Genomic DNA, 16,634 nt, shown 5'->3' with positions numbered 1-16,634 from the left:
AATTTATAAATACTCAGAAGATAATTATTTGAAAATTTTATATAATTTAAATTGCAACAATAATAGTTACAAAAAATGGAATTAATAAAAAATTATTATATTAAATATCCAAGATTGGTGGAGGAGCTATATGGTGGACGAGGCTCATTTTCTCGAACCCATGGCCTTTGGTTATGACAGTGTTCGCTAATTAACAGTATTTGAGTGGCAGAACGAGTGGCGCACAGCAGAGAGAAGATGATGGCGTCTTCTTCTCATCTATCCGCCATTCCCCTGCGCTCCTCTTCCTCCTCTAGACCTTCCTTATCCCACTGTGAGCTCTCTCTCTCCCTCTCTTCTTATCGCATATGTATACTCAATTACTGACATAGCAGCTGCCATGCTTTTGTCTCTGTGGTTGATTAGCTGATTTGCCTTCGGTTCGTTTCACTTTGTGGACTGTTTCTGTATAAACTTATCCTTTCTTCATCGAGTTTTGTTATGGTGCTTTTCGTCCCCTTCTGCAATTGTTCTTTCACTCTGGGTTTAAAAAGTTTCCTTCCATTGATTCGCTTGTTATCTTTTAGCTCTGTTACAAATGGGTTTTCCTATTCATGTTTGATTTCATTAAAATAGGGATTTAGTTCACAAACATTAGTTTGTAATGATTTAGTGCTAATACTCTCAAATTTGTAACTACTTAATCAATAGAATAAATTTTAGTATGCCATTTCTAAATTTGTAACAGTTTAGTTCATATTGTGAAAAATGTTGTTAAGATTTAATGGAATTTAGATGAATAAATACATTAGTGACCATGTGTTTATAACTATGAAGACTAAATAGTTACAAAATAAAAAAGTGGTACTAAATTTCAATGAGAGTTTTCACATTAGAGACTAGATCTTGGGAGCTAAGTTGGCCTATACTTTGGGACAATTGTTTCATATTAAAGTTCAACTAAATTGGTTCATTTCCTGGTTTAAGATACTGGACATATCTACGTTTTCAAGTCTATGTCAATGGAAAATTTTGACCTTCCTTTGCCCAAACTGAACAGCTAACTCAAAGCCCGTTGTACTTCAAGTGACATCAAATCTTGATGATGAAAGCTCTACTACTGGAGATTCAAGTACACCATCAAAACCGCTAAAGGTAAGGATCCTGTTTACTGATGTTTCTTTCTAGCTTTCTTTCATGAGAGTAATTCTTGCTTTGATTTACAGCCACAATGTTTCACAGGGCTAGCAACTAGTTTAGTTCACATCAAGTGTATTTCCTTGCATGATGTGCATCTTTTGACAGCTCTAATCACTCACTATTTATAACTAAATCTGGTCAATTTAATTTTTGGAATGCTCGTAGTTCATCTTTGAAGCATGCCTTGCGTCACAGCCTTTTAGATTGTTGGAAGAGGGTGGTCGACAAAAGTATAATACCAATGGAATATGAGAAGGTGCAAGAGCCTTGTAGATCATCAGTTCTTGAAACCAATCAATTAACCGTCTTTTAGAAAGCGACTCTTTAGCTGTATCTTCAAGTCTGATATGATCTTCAAGTAATATAAATATAATCTCTGTGTGACAGAATTGAGATGTAAATGTATGGCTCTATTCGTATATAGTCTAGAGTAGATTACTACAATCTTAACTTCCAATTAGTATTATAAAACAACTGTTTTGACCACAGGGAACTCGAATCTTGATCTCTCGTCGATGGTGCCTCACATGTTTGTGTTCGTCTCCGACATTGATAAAGGATTATGGGGGCACAATGGCTGAAGCTATTGCAAATACCATGGATGGAAAACCTGCGTGCAGAAACTGTGGAGGAAGTGGTGCCGTACTTTGTAAGCATGTTTTTTCTTCATTTGTTTAGTTATGACTGTTGTCTGGTCAAAATTTTTATCAAGTTTTTCCACATATGAGCGTTAAAAAGACCGTTTCTCGTTTTTTTATGCTGTTTGATGAGAATATTGTACCTCGTTATCTATTTGTGCTTCCTATTTTCCCTGAGATGCTTACTGTTCTTCTTTTTAGGTGACATGTGCGGTGGTACAGGGAAATGGAAAGCTCTTAACAGAAAACGGGCGAAAGATGTCTACGAGTTCACAGAATGTCCTAATTGTTATGGTAATTCATCTCTATCTGCAAATGATGGTGCTCTGTTATCATCAATGAATGCTTGCATATATTTTCATGCTTTCAGTTGGATACAACTTCACCTCTGCTAGAAACCTCTTATCCTGTTGTTATAGCCTTGAGATGCAGAAAATTGAATGCTTATTGTTATTTTTCTCATCAAGAAAGTTAAACTTTAGCCGATGGTCTATTCACCTTGCTTCTTCTCATACAATCAATCATTTGATAGTTAGTTGCCGAGATAATACACTTGTATCTCTAGTACATCTTGTGCAGATAGCCAATTCTTTTGGAATAACCTTCATTCACTGGGGCAGTAATCTAGGATCCTATTGTAACGGACAAAGCCCACTGTTAGAAGATATCGTCTTCTTTAGATTTTTCCTTCCGGGCTTCCCCTCAATGTTTTAAAACGGTTATGCTAGGGAGAGGTTTTCACACCCTTATAAAGAATGTTTCGTTCTCCTCTCCAACCGATGTGGGATCTCACAATCCACCCCCTTCAAGGCTCAGCATCCTCGCGGGCGCTTATTTCTCTCTTCAATCGATGTGGGATCTCACAATCTACCACGCTAGCACTTGTTCCTCTCTGCAATCGATGTGGGATCTCACAATCCACCTCCCTTTGAGGCCTAGCGTCCTTGCTGGCACACCGCTCAGTGTCCACCCCGTTCGGGGCTTAGTGTCTTTGCTGGCACACCATCCGGTGTCTGGCTCAAGCCCACCGCTAGCAGAAATTTTCCTCTTTAGGCTTTCTTTTCTGGGCTTCCCCTCAATCTTTTAAACCACGTCTGCAAGGGAGAGGTTTCCACACCCTTATAAAGAATGCTTCATTTCTTTCTCCAACCGATGTGGGATCTCATAATCCACCCCCCTTCGAGGCTCAGCGTCCTCGCTGACACTCATTTCCCTCTCCAATCGATGTGGGATCTCACACCTATCATCCTTAAATCGCCTTTTTTGCATCTTGTGTGTTTGTTTGAGACTTGATTAAGTTTTTCTTTCTCTCCCCAATTTGGAACTATCAAGAGATGTACGTATATAGATATTAAAGATTTCCTTGCACATCCCAGTTTCCTAATTAGAAAAAATGTTTCCTTGGGCATCATCACATCAATATTCTGCAACTTCTGCTGGATTGGTTTTATACTGACTGCCAAATTGTTCATATATGTTGGCTGTGAAACCAACATCAACAACCCGAAACCCGAATCCATATCCCAAATCTGAAGAAAAAACCTTGGTTGATCATTCACTTAGCTGTTCGTCAAAAGCAGCCAAACGTTATAGTCAGCTTACGACTTCGATTTTAACATGCTAACAGTAGAAAGAAAAATCACAGGCTGAAGAATAAATATGAAAAGAACATTCATAGTTCATGCATTATAAACGCACAATCTTGAACTACCAATCTAAATTTGATCATTATACTTCTTCGAAATGGTCGTATTGCAACTCTAGGTATTCGAATCTATGATCGTTTGATCTTGTTTGTGTTATTTGGTTTTCTATCTTCATCTCTGTTATCTTGAGCTGATTCTAAACTTGTTGTGGCAGGTAGAGGAAAACTTGTATGTCCAGTATGTCTAGGAACTGGTTTACCAAACAACAAAGGTCTTTTACGAAGGCCGGACGCACGAAAATTGCTCGATAAGATGTTCAATGGTCGATTGTTACCAAATTCTTAAACTTCATGTCTCTATATGTATTGATGATAGATTTATAAGTTACATAATTGCGGCTTTTGTGGCAGAATTCAGTGAGTGTAAAAACAAAGCTCTAAGTTATAGATGGCTATCTTCTTCAATGCTGAATTACAGTGTCTTGAATCGTCACATGCAGAAAATAATGAATCCCTGAAGCCTTCCTTAAAGCTGAAGTAGCGGAATAAAATAAATATCAGTCATAACTTACTTTGATTTGTGTTTCTAGAGAAGAAAGTCGCACAAATCCCACAAAATCTTGTGTTTCTAGAGGAGAAAGTCCATGAATCCCAGAAAATCTGGTTCGATGTCTCTACGATGATACCCACGATACCCACTCGTTGTAACGAAAGTGAAAGCAAAATCGATCATACTTACCTACCCACAAATAGAAATTAGACAGAGAGACACAAGAATTTATGTGGTTTGCTGCGTGTCAGCGTACTTCGAATACTCTCACACTACAAAGTCTCTCTTACAAAGTGACAATGACTCTATATCTTAGAAAATTTTTATTATGAATAAAAGTATTAAAATATTAACAAATTCGTGAAGCCGAAACGTTATCCAATTTGTGATCTGTAACGGAGCGGGCCACATCCATCACACATGAGATATCTCAACATTAAATACTAAAAATAATAATTGAAAAATATATCCTATGAATGTGAAAATAGAATAATAATGAGAAGAAAATTCCAAAGTCTTCTCAGCTCTTCGTTAGGATCATATCAGTTTGGTGCCACATAATTAATTAATTAAACATCATTTTCCGAAGCTGTCTTTATTAAGAATACGACTCTTTACCAGTTGATTTAATTTGGATAAATAATTACTAACTAAGTATAATTAATATGATGGGAAATATATATATATATATATATATATATATATATATATATATATAGTCTCTGTCATTATTTCAACTCAATTTAAGATGATTTTATCCTTTTTTTTTCTTTATTATCTGTCTTTTTATTGGTCAACATTTTTTTATTTTTTATTTTTTTAATTTCGATTATTCAACTTGTATTCCTAAAATCCAATTTTAAATAGTGTATCACAAACTCACGCAATGATTTGAACAAAGAAAACAATTAATTAATTAATTAATTAGTCATACAACGATTTGGTCTCTTCTACTCTTTATATAATGATTATTTTTCGTAATAAGTTGACTATGTCTATTTAATTACTATAATTCCTAAGAATTTTAGTATTTGTTTCGTAGTTTAAGAATTCAAATATTGTCGATAAATTTATTTATTCCTATTAAATTAATAAAAATACTCTTCTACTATTCAAATTACCCGTAAACTTTTAAAATTCTATTATTATTAATCATTTAAAAAAATACCTTTAAACTTTTTTAAAAAAAATCATTAATATCCCAACTTATAATATCCATAAAAAAATAATACTAATAATATTTTTTTTTACCAATAATATATGGACGAAAATGGACTATCTTATCTCAGAGACCCATGATAGTGATACTAATAGTTTCATTCATTTGATATAATTGGTCATTTGGATCCAATGATAAAACCCGAAACAAAATTAGAAACACAAAAACACAGTATTCTTCAAACTAACACGACCACTCAAAGCTAAGCTAAGTGCTTGCATTATTCGGTATTGTTACTTCACGAACCACATTAACTCACGAACAATACGTATCTATTATTATGATACACTTTGATCTAACTTCTTTTCAGTTCAGCCTTCTGCAATTGGACCTAATTTCCCCGCTGCTCCCCGTCAACGGGCTCAGATTTCCCATGTTAATCATGGACTGAGCGAAGGCGCTCGCGAATTGGCTCGGGCTGTTGGCGAAGTTGTTCACAATGCTCACAGTTGGGGCCCCACTCGTGGACAACAACACTTGGTCACTTCCTAGAAGCCCACGGTTGTTCTGAAGATTCGTGAAGTAGTTGTTGTCGAACGTGTCGGGCGTTGTCGGGTCGAGGTTCACGAATGTGTCACGCCCCGGCTGACAGCTCTGTCGTAGCTGGTCCGCGTATGTCGAGTCCAGGGTTGGGTCTGGGTTGGATGTGTTCAGCCGTCCGTCGAAGAATCTGCACCTTGAGCGCCCGAACGTGTGCGCGCCTGACAAGGCTACGAGGTCAGTTGTGTCGTCTAGCCCCACGTCCCTGAACTTCCCTTGAAGTGCTGTGAGATCCTCAAACGGACTTGGAAGCCTATTTCTAGCTCCATCCAAATTCGCCGTTCTACTATCTCTTCTCCCCAATGGAACCGTCCACCCCTGCCCGCTCGCCTGCAAACACCATCCACAATGATATGATATTGTCTACTTTGAACATAACCTCTCATAGCCTTGATTATAAACCCATGACCATTCCCTAAATTAGTCCATGTGTATCCACTAATTTAATGTTGCAAGTAATATAGAATCATTTACGTACCAAAGTGACGGCAAATCGAGAACCAAGCGCTAGAATATCAGCACAGGAGACAACACCAGGACAAACATTCTCAACTGCGGTTTTAATGTCGTCGACAATATTGAAACCTGTGATGCCACCATTTCCCGGAGCACCGAGCTCACTCACTATGCCTGTTTGATCCTCTAGTAGAACAGACCCATCACATCCCTACAAATTTGACATCATCAGTCAGTCACACAGACTAATTAAAATAATGTCTAAAGTGGAGAGTTTTAATATGATAGTTACATCGACGAAGCAGTCGTGGAAGTGAAGACGGATGAGTTTAGCACCAGCACGATCGTCACTTTGGAGAGCTTGTTGCACGACGCCTTGCACAATGCTGGACACATTGGGGCAAGTAGTGTCGTAGAAGGTGGAGGTGAGCTGAGAAGTAACGGACCCAACCAAGAAACACACACAAAGAGCCAAAGGAATCATAGCTTTGAAAGAAGCCATTGAGGTCTAGTATAATGAGCTTAAGCCAAATGGCATATGGTTTTATAGGCGTGAAGCCAAGGTGGTGGTGGAGGGGGTGAGGACAAATTGAAGGTTGAAAAGAAGGCAGCGTTTGACTTTTCAAAGCCCAAATCCAATACAAAATTAGAGACCGTTTTGATGAATTTAAAATAATGAACACTAATTCTAACCCATCAACACGACTATCCATAATAGTATGATATTGTCGACTTTGAGCATAAACTCTCATGACTTTGAGGCCTCTCATACCACGGGAGAGAGTATTTTTTGTTTATAAACCCATGATCATTCCCTAAATTAGCAGACGTGGGACTTTCATCATCCAATAATAACCACAACTGTTTAATTTCCACACTTATTTTACTAAGTCCGGGTAATTATTTAATTAAATGAAGTCTTTTGGGGGTGATCAGAAATGGCAGCTGAAAGGCACACACAAAATACAATAATTGATCAGAAAGGATAGCGTCTGTTTGTGTCTTTTTTTGGGGTTTTATTATTATTTATTAAAAAAAGATTCCAAACCGCTAATTTGGACTAAGAAATTTATAAGTTTACATTAGAATTTGCATTGTCTAGAATGCTCAATCCACGTGATTGGTGGGATATACAGCTAAACTCTATGGGACCCCATTTCTCTCCTCCATCCATTTTCTTTTTCTATTTTTCTAACATAATATTATAAGCTTTAACAAAAAAAAAAAAAAATAATGTAATTTTTTTGTAGGATCGTTACGAGAGGAGTCACGTCCGCTAATTAAGAGGCTGATCATGAGCTTATAAGTAAAGAATACGTCTTCATCAACATGAAACTTCTTGGAGAAAGCTTATGCTTAAAATAGACAATATCGTACCATTGTGGAGGGTACGTGATTCTTAACATGGTATCAAAGTCATATCAAAAGAATTTTCAAATGTCGAACAAAGGGTACACTTTATTTTTGTTTGAGTGGATGTCTTATGTCGATTAATTAAGGGGTTGATAATGAGTTTATAAGTAAGAAATACATATTTGTTGGTATGAGACTTTGTTATGAAACAAAAAATAAAGTCACGAGAGCTTATGTTCAAAGTTGACAATATTACATCATATGGACAAAAAATTTGATTAGGAAAAAAAAAAAAAATGTCAAAATGTGTGTTCCTTGTCTTATTAAGAGAGCAAATACACAATTTTTCTTCTACTTTATCATGTTTTGTTGTTTTGGGAAGATGTCGATTACACTGACACGAAAATGAAAGTGACAATACCTAAAAGTTTGATCTTTTCAAACAAATTTAAAAATAAATTAGAGTCCGAGTTTTTAAGGTTCAAAATTTAAATTTTCGTCTAAGTTGATATATTTATGAATTAAATGAAATTAAAAGTCGGTATAAATTTAGTTTTGTACAAAAATATTATATGAGTAACATAAAATAATAAAGATGTAGTTTGTGTTTGACCATTTACATCACTTTTTTTCTCCAATCATATATACAAAAGCTTCTAATTTCATTCACAAAAACGTCCCTTTCGGTTGGAAAATTCTACATCTTGAGCTGTAGAACGGTCAGGACGAGATTGCTATTGCTCACATACATTAACAACTTTGATGATATTATCCACTTTGAGTATAAATTTTCATAGATATTGGTTTTTTTTTCAAAATGGCTGGTGTCAATAGAGATAATCGTGTTAAGTATAAAGACAGCACTTTTATTCAATATATGTAGAACGAAATTACACACGTACATGGAACGAGTATATGTCTCATCCCACTTTTTTTAAGCTGCAACCGACCCATGTCTTAGATTCAGCTGATTGCATTAATTTTAACCACAACATTGTTTTTAATATTTATATATATAAAAAGGGAGGTTTTTGTTGGTTTAGTTGAGTCTTCTGCAATTGGATCTAATTTCTCCCTTATTTCCAGTTAATGGCTTGATATTTCCCATGTTGATCATGGATTGACCGAAGCTGTTGAAGAACTGCTGTTGGCTGCGGGCGAACGTGTTGACGATGCCCACGGTGTCCGAGCCGGGGGTGGAGAACAGGACCTGGTCGCTGCCCAGAAGCCCGAAGTTGGATTGAAGATTTGTGAAGTAGTTTTTGTCGAAGGCGTCGGGAGTGGTGGGGTCAAGGTTCACGAAAGTGTCTCTGCCTCTCGCACATGCTCGGCGGAGCTGGGCTGCGTATGAGGCGTCCAGGGTGTTGTCTGGGTTTGAAACGTTCAATCTTCGGTCGAAAAATTGGCATCTTGAGCGCCCGAATGTGTGGGCACCTACCACCATTTTCCCACAAATTAGATATTATTATTTTATGGCTCACTGTGGCCGACATGAGACACAACATTATATCACTTTCCTCCTATGTCATTTTTTAGGGTAAAAATAAAAATATGCTTTTCCAATAATTTTAAAGCATAATATCTAGAAATCATCGCATCGAAAAATATCAAGAAAATCTATAAACAAAAATATCATTCAATTTAAATATGTACTAAGCTGAAGTTATTGAAAATTGTTGGGAAAGAATCTCACATTCACTCGTTAAACAAAAAAAAAAAAATCATGGGTTCATAGGTAAGGAATTCATTTNTTGGAGAAACTAAAAGTAAAGTCACGAGAACTTATGCTTAAATTGGACAATATCCCTCAAAAGTGTAGTCTCGAATAAATAGTATATTTTGATCAAGAGCTCCAAAGAAAAAGTCGAGCCTTGATTAAGAGGAGACTGTTCGAGAGCTCCATAGACTTCAGAAGAGGCTCTATGATGTATTTTTTTCGAGGGAAAGATTGTTGAGAATTGTTTCACATTGGCTAATTAAGGGTAAAATCATGGGTTTATAAGGAAAACATATACATGGGTACGAGGCTTATGAGAAAATAAAAAATAAAATTATGAGAGCTTATATTCAAAATGGACAACATGATACCATTATAGAGGTCTGTGATTTATAAAACACAGATGGTAAGAGCAGCCATGCACGTCGCTACAAGAGGCGTGCACATGCAATAATGGGATATTTATTTGGTTGAAAAGGCATATATACTCACCGGATAAAGCCACAAGATCAGTAGAATCAAGACCCACTCTACGGAACTTGTCTTTAAGTTGGCTTACATTCTCAAAGGGACTTGGAAGGCCATCCATCGCGCCTTGTAAGTTGGCTGTTCGGCTATCTCTTCTTCCCAATTGAACCTTCCAAAAGGGCCCTCCGGACTTGTATGAATAAACACAACCATTTCATTAATCCACTCCCAACACTAGATAAAATTTATCATCATTTACTTTACTTACCAAGTACACGGATTCTACGGAAGCTATGGCTAGGATATCAGCACACGAAACGACGCCAGGACAAGCCTTTTCGAGTGCAGCTTTGATGTTATCAACTATGTTAAACCCTGTGATATTGTCGTTTCCACGAGCACCAAGCTCACTCACTATGCCTGATTGGTTCACTAGTAAAACCGACCCATCGCACCCCTGAAAATTTACGAATCTTCTAAGATGATAACTTTTCAAAAAAACATAAAAGTATAGTGAAATCAAAATTTACATCAACGAAACAGTCGTGGAAGTGAAGGCGAATGAGTCTAGCGCCCGCTCGGGCGTCAGTCGCTAAAGCTTTTTGTACGACAGCTCGCACAATTTTAAACACGTTGGGGCATGACTTGGCGTAGAAAGTGGGAGATAGCTGAGCTTTAGAAGCTCCGAGCATCAACCCCACCAACAAAAAGATAGCAATAGGTTTAAAGGAAGCCATTTCTTTTGGTATAATTTGGGTGAGGTGAGGTATTATGCAAAAAGGCACAAGCTTTTATAGATCAAAAGAAGGTTATGAATATGACAAGGTGATGGTGGCTAAATGACCGACGAGGGTTTACGTGCTAGGGCCGATGAACGTTTGGAAACGAGAGAAGGGAATTAAATTTTTGATGTTGATAACTTTGTGTGATAGAGTCAAGCTCAACTATGACTTGAATTGATATGTGTTAGGCACCACTACTGTCCACAGTAGTATGATGTTGTCTACTTTGAACATAAACTCTCGTGATTTTGGTTTTGCTTTTGATTTTTCCAAAAGACTTCGTACGAGTGGAGATGTATTTCTTACTTATAATCTCATGATTAATCCTTTAATTAGTCGATGTGGGACTCTTCTCCCGACAATCGTCAACAACATATACCTCTTCCGGTAACGAAATTGAAATGATTATGCAATTGGGTAGTTGGGAGAAAGATTTAAGAGGAGAGATTTTGGATTTGGAAGAAGTTAAAGAAATAGAAAGATAATGGTGTTTATAATTGAGAAGAGGGCTCCATTGTCCAAAAAAGTCAACAAATTTATGATTGATTACGTTGCATGTTTAGAACAGATCGATATTATGAACAAAACTGTTCTTAAAGATGAGCTGACTTTGACTCGATTCAATGCTAAGAACGTTTCTAAACTTAACAATAATTCGTTCGAGAACACAAATATTTTAGTTTTGACTCTAAATCGTAAATTCATTGGCTAAATTTTTGTATTCTAGACGTGTTTTTGTTCTTGTCCTTGTCAAAATTCATCCAACCTTCACGTAACAACAACCGTATATTTTCTTTGAAATGAAAAGAACAAAAGAAATTTGCATACTAATATGGTGCTTTTGAAATTATGATAAGTTTTGGATTTCGTTGAACTTTCTTGAACTTACTTTCTTCCAATAGAAGAAGAGTGCTTCGTTGATACTTTTTAGGATTAAGATAAAAGATATCAGAAATTGGACCCGATCAAAATAATACGGAGCGTTTCAGTTGAAAGCATACCGACTTAATGTTTATTTTGAGGAAGCAAAATATATGTTTGGGTCTATGGTTTAAACGGTCAAAATTCTCTTACAATCAATTTTAAGGTTCATGAAATTCAAAATTTTGAAATGAATCTTTATCGCATGCCCAAATTATTTTCATATGAATAGGGTATATTTAAATAATTGTCACCGATTAAATTGCTCCACTTAATTTTGGAATTACTTTAGAGTCCGTTTCAAACATTAATGACCAAAACCGTCTATATTGAAAATTTGCTCTTAGAATTAAATAAAAGAAATAAAAATAAAAACATGTTTCTTTATCTAAATAAATAAATAAATAAATATTATATTTTTAATTAAAAAATAAAAAATTTAAATTTTCATTCCCTTGTCTCTTTTCTCGTATCTTTATAAATAAAGATATTTTCTGGCTCTTTTTATATCTTTATAATTTATTTGATTATAAATAAGATAACTTTCTTACCATTATAAAAGAGAAAAATAGGTGGTGGGTGGGATGTGAAAGACATGTAGTGTTCAAAAGAAATTGTTCGGAGGTTCGGGGAAGGTGGGTTAGGGACAGAGCAGGAGGCTAAGCTAACTTGTTGTTGTTGTTTTAGTCTGCGGGTGAATATGCAGAAGAGATTGGAGTATAATATAATAGTATGTAAAATGGATGGCATCCATAATGGTTGGTCGGATTCATGATGTATCTTCTTAAATGCCTTCAAAATATGGTATCCATCGCTATCTCTCTTTCTCTTTTCTCTGCGTCTTACCACTAACACACAGTGTCCCAAATGTATAACCTTTTAACTCTACACTTCGGGCTTTGGGCTATACACATAGGCATCTAAACCCTGGGCTTCTAAATTCAGGCCTAAAACCCTCAACTTATCGTATTAAACCTCCACTGTGAAGATCCTATTTGAGATTTCGAGTTTAGACAGAGAACAAAAGAGAAAATGGGTAACATTTTGACGAGAATGGAGACAAGAAGGCTTTTACGACCCACAGACANTTTTTTTTTTTTTTTTTTTTTTTTTTTTTTTTTTTTTTTTTTTTTTTTTTTTTTTTTTTTTTTTTTTTTTTTTTTTTTTTTTTTTGGAGTGGAGAATAGAATTTGATGTAGATTGGTGAGCAAGTTGTAAGTTCCTTTTTTTAGCTTCATCAATTTGAAACTATTATTAAAAATCATTTTAATTTATAGTTATGTTTAAAATTTTATTATATTATCCTTATCTCATCTCGAAAAAGGCATACCATAACTTAGAAAAGGGCGCACACAGATTACATAACCACAAACCTTAGCTTAATCATACTTAATTTAACAACTCCACAACACAACACAACACAACAACCAAGCTGGTGGGTCCTACATAACATCGTGCCCTTCTCCACCCATCCCTGCTGCGTTCACCCTTGCGCAGTTCCTTCTGATTTCCCCACTACTTCCAGTCAAAGGCTTGATGTTCCCCATGTTCATCATCGAATGTCTGAACTCCTTGAAGAACGTCCCTTCTCTGGCGGCAAAGCTGTCCACAATGGCGATTGTGTCCGCCCCAGGAGTGGAGAACAGCTCTTGGTCGCTCTGTAGGAGTCCTTTTCCCACTTTAAGGTTGGTGTAGTAGTTTTTGTCGAACACGTCCGGGGTTGTTGGATCGAAATTGGCTCTTGTGTCTGGACCTGCCGAGCATACCCCTTCTAGAACTTGCCTGTAGTTGGGGTCCAGCGATGGATCTGGGCTTCCCGTATTGTTGAAATTGCTAAATCGGTGGCTGAAGAATCTGCACCTCGATCGCCCAAATGTATGAGCTCCCGATAGTGCGACGAGGTCGGTTGTTCCGAGGCCAACCGCTGCGAATTTGGCTTTCAGTTGAACCAGAGTCTCGAACGGACTTGCGAGGTTCGCATCTGCCCCTGTTTTGTTCGCTATTTTACTGTCTCTTCTTCCGTGCAACACTCTCCAACTAGGCCCACCTTGCTGAAAATTCATAAACATGTCGTTTTTTTTAATATCGGGTCTATAATCATTCCCAAAATTAGCCAACGTGAGACTGACTCCCGATAAGTATTATTACCAGATTGACAGAGTCTTTCGATGCCTGAGCGAGGATGTCGGCGCAGGAGACTACGCCGGGACAGCTCCTCTCGACGTCGGCTTTAATGGCGTCGACAATTTCAAGTCCTTGGATTCCTTGATTTCCGGGTGAGTTGAGCTCACTGATTATGCCCGGAGCATCTACTAGCAAAACAGAGCCGTCGCAGCCCTGTAATATCAAACACAGAACCAAATTAGAAACATGACAATAAATAAATGAAGAGAGTGGAAATTTGTAATTACATTGACGAAGCAATCATGAAAATGGAGGCGGATGAGTTTAGCGCCGGCGCGGACGTCGGAATCGATGGCTTTCTTGACGGCGGCGCGGACAATGTTGGGGAGAGTTGGGCAAGTTTTGTCGTAGAAATTCTCGGAGAGTTGAGCTAAAGAGGCAGGGAGGAGAAGAGCCAAGAAGAAACAGAAGGCAACGGCATTGGAGGAGGCCATTTTGGAGTTTTGGAGTGAGGAAAATGTGAAGGAATGGAGCCTGTTTTTATAGAGTCTAAAGCAGAGTGCGTGGGTCGCGTGTTATGCTCACGACACGGCGGCCGCCGAACACTTTGCCCCGCCACGTGGCCGTCACCGATTCAATATTTCAGCTTTATTACTCGAACCATCCTAATTATTATTATTATTAATNAAAAAAAAAAAAAAAAAAAAAAAAAAAAAAAAAAAAAAAAAAAAAAAAAAAAAAAAAAAAAAATCAACATAGGACTTTGTAAGTTCAACTATTGTGAGCTTATGGAATAAATTATTAATTTTTATTTATTTGAAAGTCGTATTTGTTCATTGCTTCATTTACACTCAATTAAAATAATCTCCTTTCCCTTGTTTTAATGATAAAATTTTAGATTATTTGAATCAATTTGAAAGTAAAGAAAATAAGTAAAACATTTTAACATTGAAATCAATCTCATAATTAAAGTGGATGCANTATCGAGGTTTTCCCAAGCCCTGCATGTATAAATAATGCATTGGCACCTCTTGACATTTTAAATAATATTGAAACATTTCAATCTTCAAACGAAGTAACTGTAGTTTTTTTTTATTTTTTATTATTCACCGTCTCAGACAGAAGTCATGTGAGGAGAAACCTTTGTACTACTTTTTTTTGTTAACTTGCATGAATAATCCAACCTCAAAGACATATGGAAAATAAATTCTAGCTAGCACAATGATTTATCGGAAAATAATTATGCACTGGATAGATATGGAAAAATACAAGGAAATTAATCAAAGATATAAATATGCAAGATTTCATGTCCAGTAATCATGAAATAAATCTGCCTCTTTCTCAAGACAGTTCAGAACACTCTCCCCCAAGTAGATTTTGTTATTTTGTGCATCCTTGCTATTGAGATTTGAGTATTTTCTTTAATTAAAGTTAGATTTTATTGTCATTTTATTTGTCCACCCATACCAATGGAAGAATAAGCGTTTTTTTTCGTTTTTACTTTCTTTCTAATCTCATCTCGAAATAAATGATGGTATAACGTGTAATGTTATTTATATTATATCTTCATTTAAAGGATTTTTCGATAGCTAAAAATCAAAATTAAAACCGTCAATTTTTTTTACCATCGAAATTATTTATTTGATTTGCAAAAGTATTAGATACTCGAGTATTTCAAGTGCTCGTGTGTATTAGAATACTCATACGAGAGATATCTCAATGCACTTTCGAATCATGTATTTTTCAAGATTCCCAAAGGTGAGGACACCTTCTTTTTTTACCTTTTTACCTCTTCTTTCTCTTTTATAACAATATATTATCTTATCTCATTAATATTCCATATTTCCATTTTATAATTAAAATAAATTATTATGTTCTTCGACGTAAAACATACTATAATATAAGCACGCTTGAGGGTTCATGTGTGCATACATGGATCATGGGTAAGAGAAGTATTGTACATCCAATTAGTTCTTGGATTAGAAGATAAAAATTAAAGACATGCTATTTTATGAAAAGATATGTCTGATCATGATTGCATGTGACTGGGTTTCCATTTTTAAATATTTAACTCATGCACTACTTCTTTTACAGATAAAAGTAAGACACCCTTGAAGGGATAGCAATATCGATGTGGAGGTCATAAAGGTAAAGTTGGGATGACGGCTACATTCATTGTTGGTTTAGTAGCCCTTATATTAGATTAGAGCGTTGCTTTATTTTATTTAAATTTATGTCATCTATTTTTTCATTATGTTGCTGATAACAACGTGGTGTTAAACGAATTAACTATGGGCGTTTAAGTCCATAACATCTTTCATGAAATATTTTCATAAATTTTTATTTTTATTTTATGATACCAAAAAATAGTACCTTAATTGATTAAAATCAGGCGTGTCACGTGTTGCGTAGGGAAAATAAATGAATGAAGATGTGAAGTAGGAGGAAATGGTTGAAAAAACGTTATCCTTTTCACATAAATATGTTGCAATTTTCGAGTTGGGTAACCCTATTTATTAACATTATCTCATTTACTATATATATATATATATATAAAAACATTATATCTCATATTTAATGTCGGCCAAATGATTTTTCTAAAATTTAAAATAGACTTTTTCAAATTAAAAAATTAGAAAAAATGAGGATTTTTTTAAAAATTTAATTCAAAACGCGTTAGAGTTTGGATAAAAAGCTACTCGCTTTCACATGTGTACGATCAATGTTGAGTCATAAATGTAGGGCTAAGATTAGGCCTTGGAGATGAATGAGAATAGACCAATCGATACGACGTCGTCCAAGGACAGTACATTTATTAATTACTTACCTTGATTAAATTACAACCATTCGATAGTTTCGTTGAATCAATCTCAACCACTCAACTTTTTTTTAACTTTTTCATTTAAATTCCTCCAATTTTGACTATTAAAAAATAATTAATCTCATAAATTACCGGCGGCTTTGGATCCATTATTGAACATACTTTATTTTCATTTTGCAAATAAGCCCTCAATCTTCTTCACAATTACCTACTCGGATTTC

The 16,634-nt window shown here is 35.8% G+C and overlaps 4 protein-coding genes across 4 annotated transcripts; 1 reads left to right on the top strand and 3 right to left on the bottom strand.

Annotated features, from left to right (window-relative positions):
• The first annotated feature begins 145 nt into the window (after nucleotides 1-145).
• LOC111794687 (protein PHOTOSYSTEM I ASSEMBLY 2, chloroplastic) lies at nucleotides 146-3,934 on the top strand. The gene is made up of 5 exons (XM_023676795.1): nucleotides 146-313; nucleotides 1,040-1,134; nucleotides 1,669-1,828; nucleotides 2,019-2,111; nucleotides 3,678-3,934. Exons 1-5 carry the CDS (start codon nucleotides 238-240, stop codon nucleotides 3,806-3,808), a joined length of 555 nt encoding a protein of 184 aa, XP_023532563.1. The 5' UTR covers nucleotides 146-237; the 3' UTR covers nucleotides 3,809-3,934.
• A 1,377-nt stretch (nucleotides 3,935-5,311) lies between these two features.
• On the bottom strand, nucleotides 5,312-6,736 carry LOC111794844 (peroxidase 2-like). Its single transcript, XM_023677008.1, has 3 exons — nucleotides 6,520-6,736; nucleotides 6,250-6,438; nucleotides 5,312-6,101 (listed from the first exon to the last, which is right to left on the bottom strand). Exons 1-3 carry the CDS (start codon nucleotides 6,727-6,729, stop codon nucleotides 5,538-5,540), a joined length of 963 nt encoding a protein of 320 aa, XP_023532776.1. The 5' UTR covers nucleotides 6,730-6,736; the 3' UTR covers nucleotides 5,312-5,537.
• Nucleotides 6,737-8,425: 1,689 nt separating this feature from the next.
• LOC111794788 (peroxidase 2-like) lies at nucleotides 8,426-10,558 on the bottom strand. Its single transcript, XM_023676926.1, has 4 exons — nucleotides 10,296-10,558; nucleotides 10,034-10,222; nucleotides 9,790-9,955; nucleotides 8,426-9,014 (listed from the first exon to the last, which is right to left on the bottom strand). The coding sequence occupies exons 1-4, from the start codon at nucleotides 10,500-10,502 to the stop codon at nucleotides 8,620-8,622; spliced, it is 957 nt and encodes a 318-aa protein (XP_023532694.1). The 5' UTR covers nucleotides 10,503-10,558; the 3' UTR covers nucleotides 8,426-8,619.
• A 2,215-nt stretch (nucleotides 10,559-12,773) lies between these two features.
• Nucleotides 12,774-14,100, bottom strand: LOC111794587 (peroxidase 2-like). The gene is made up of 3 exons (XM_023676637.1): nucleotides 13,880-14,100; nucleotides 13,617-13,805; nucleotides 12,774-13,519 (listed from the first exon to the last, which is right to left on the bottom strand). The coding sequence occupies exons 1-3, from the start codon at nucleotides 14,084-14,086 to the stop codon at nucleotides 12,911-12,913; spliced, it is 1,005 nt and encodes a 334-aa protein (XP_023532405.1). The 5' UTR covers nucleotides 14,087-14,100; the 3' UTR covers nucleotides 12,774-12,910.
• Between the last annotated feature and the right edge of the window lie 2,534 nt (nucleotides 14,101-16,634).

Source organism: Cucurbita pepo, chromosome LG05 (assembly GCF_002806865.2).
Source record: "Cucurbita pepo subsp. pepo cultivar mu-cu-16 chromosome LG05, ASM280686v2, whole genome shotgun sequence".
NCBI lineage: Eukaryota > Viridiplantae > Streptophyta > Magnoliopsida > Cucurbitales > Cucurbitaceae > Cucurbita > Cucurbita pepo.
Note: the sequence above shows the minus strand (reverse complement) of the source record. Positions and strands in the feature narration are given on the sequence as shown.

What these genes read in the sequence shown, in the direction of transcription:
- LOC111794687 (XM_023676795.1), top strand. Translation starts at nt 238, where the DNA reads ATGATGGCGTCTTCTTCTCATCTATCCGCCATTCCCCTGCGCTCCTCT. An exon ending in AGGAAGTGGTGCCGTACTTT is followed by an intron (nt 1,829 to 2,018) that starts GTAAGCATGTTT and finishes TCTTCTTTTTAG; the next exon opens with GTGACATGTGCGGTGGTACA. An exon ending in AGAATGTCCTAATTGTTATG is followed by an intron (nt 2,112 to 3,677) that starts GTAATTCATCTC and finishes TTGTTGTGGCAG; the next exon opens with GTAGAGGAAAACTTGTATGT.
- LOC111794844 (XM_023677008.1), bottom strand. Translation starts at nt 6,729, where the DNA reads ATGGCTTCTTTCAAAGCTATGATTCCTTTGGCTCTTTGTGTGTGTTTC. An exon ending in TCCACGACTGCTTCGTCGAT is followed by an intron (nt 6,439 to 6,519) that starts GTAACTATCATA and finishes TCAAATTTGTAG; the next exon opens with GGATGTGATGGGTCTGTTCT. An exon ending in CTCGATTTGCCGTCACTTTG is followed by an intron (nt 6,102 to 6,249) that starts GTACGTAAATGA and finishes TGGTGTTTGCAG; the next exon opens with GCGAGCGGGCAGGGGTGGAC.
- LOC111794788 (XM_023676926.1), bottom strand. Translation starts at nt 10,502, where the DNA reads ATGGCTTCCTTTAAACCTATTGCTATCTTTTTGTTGGTGGGGTTGATG. An exon ending in TCCACGACTGTTTCGTTGAT is followed by an intron (nt 10,223 to 10,295) that starts GTAAATTTTGAT and finishes GTAAATTTTCAG; the next exon opens with GGGTGCGATGGGTCGGTTTT. An exon ending in CCGTAGAATCCGTGTACTTG is followed by an intron (nt 9,956 to 10,033) that starts GTAAGTAAAGTA and finishes TATTCATACAAG; the next exon opens with TCCGGAGGGCCCTTTTGGAA.
- LOC111794587 (XM_023676637.1), bottom strand. Translation starts at nt 14,086, where the DNA reads ATGGCCTCCTCCAATGCCGTTGCCTTCTGTTTCTTCTTGGCTCTTCTC. An exon ending in TTCATGATTGCTTCGTCAAT is followed by an intron (nt 13,806 to 13,879) that starts GTAATTACAAAT and finishes TTGATATTACAG; the next exon opens with GGCTGCGACGGCTCTGTTTT. An exon ending in CGAAAGACTCTGTCAATCTG is followed by an intron (nt 13,520 to 13,616) that starts GTAATAATACTT and finishes ATGAATTTTCAG; the next exon opens with CAAGGTGGGCCTAGTTGGAG.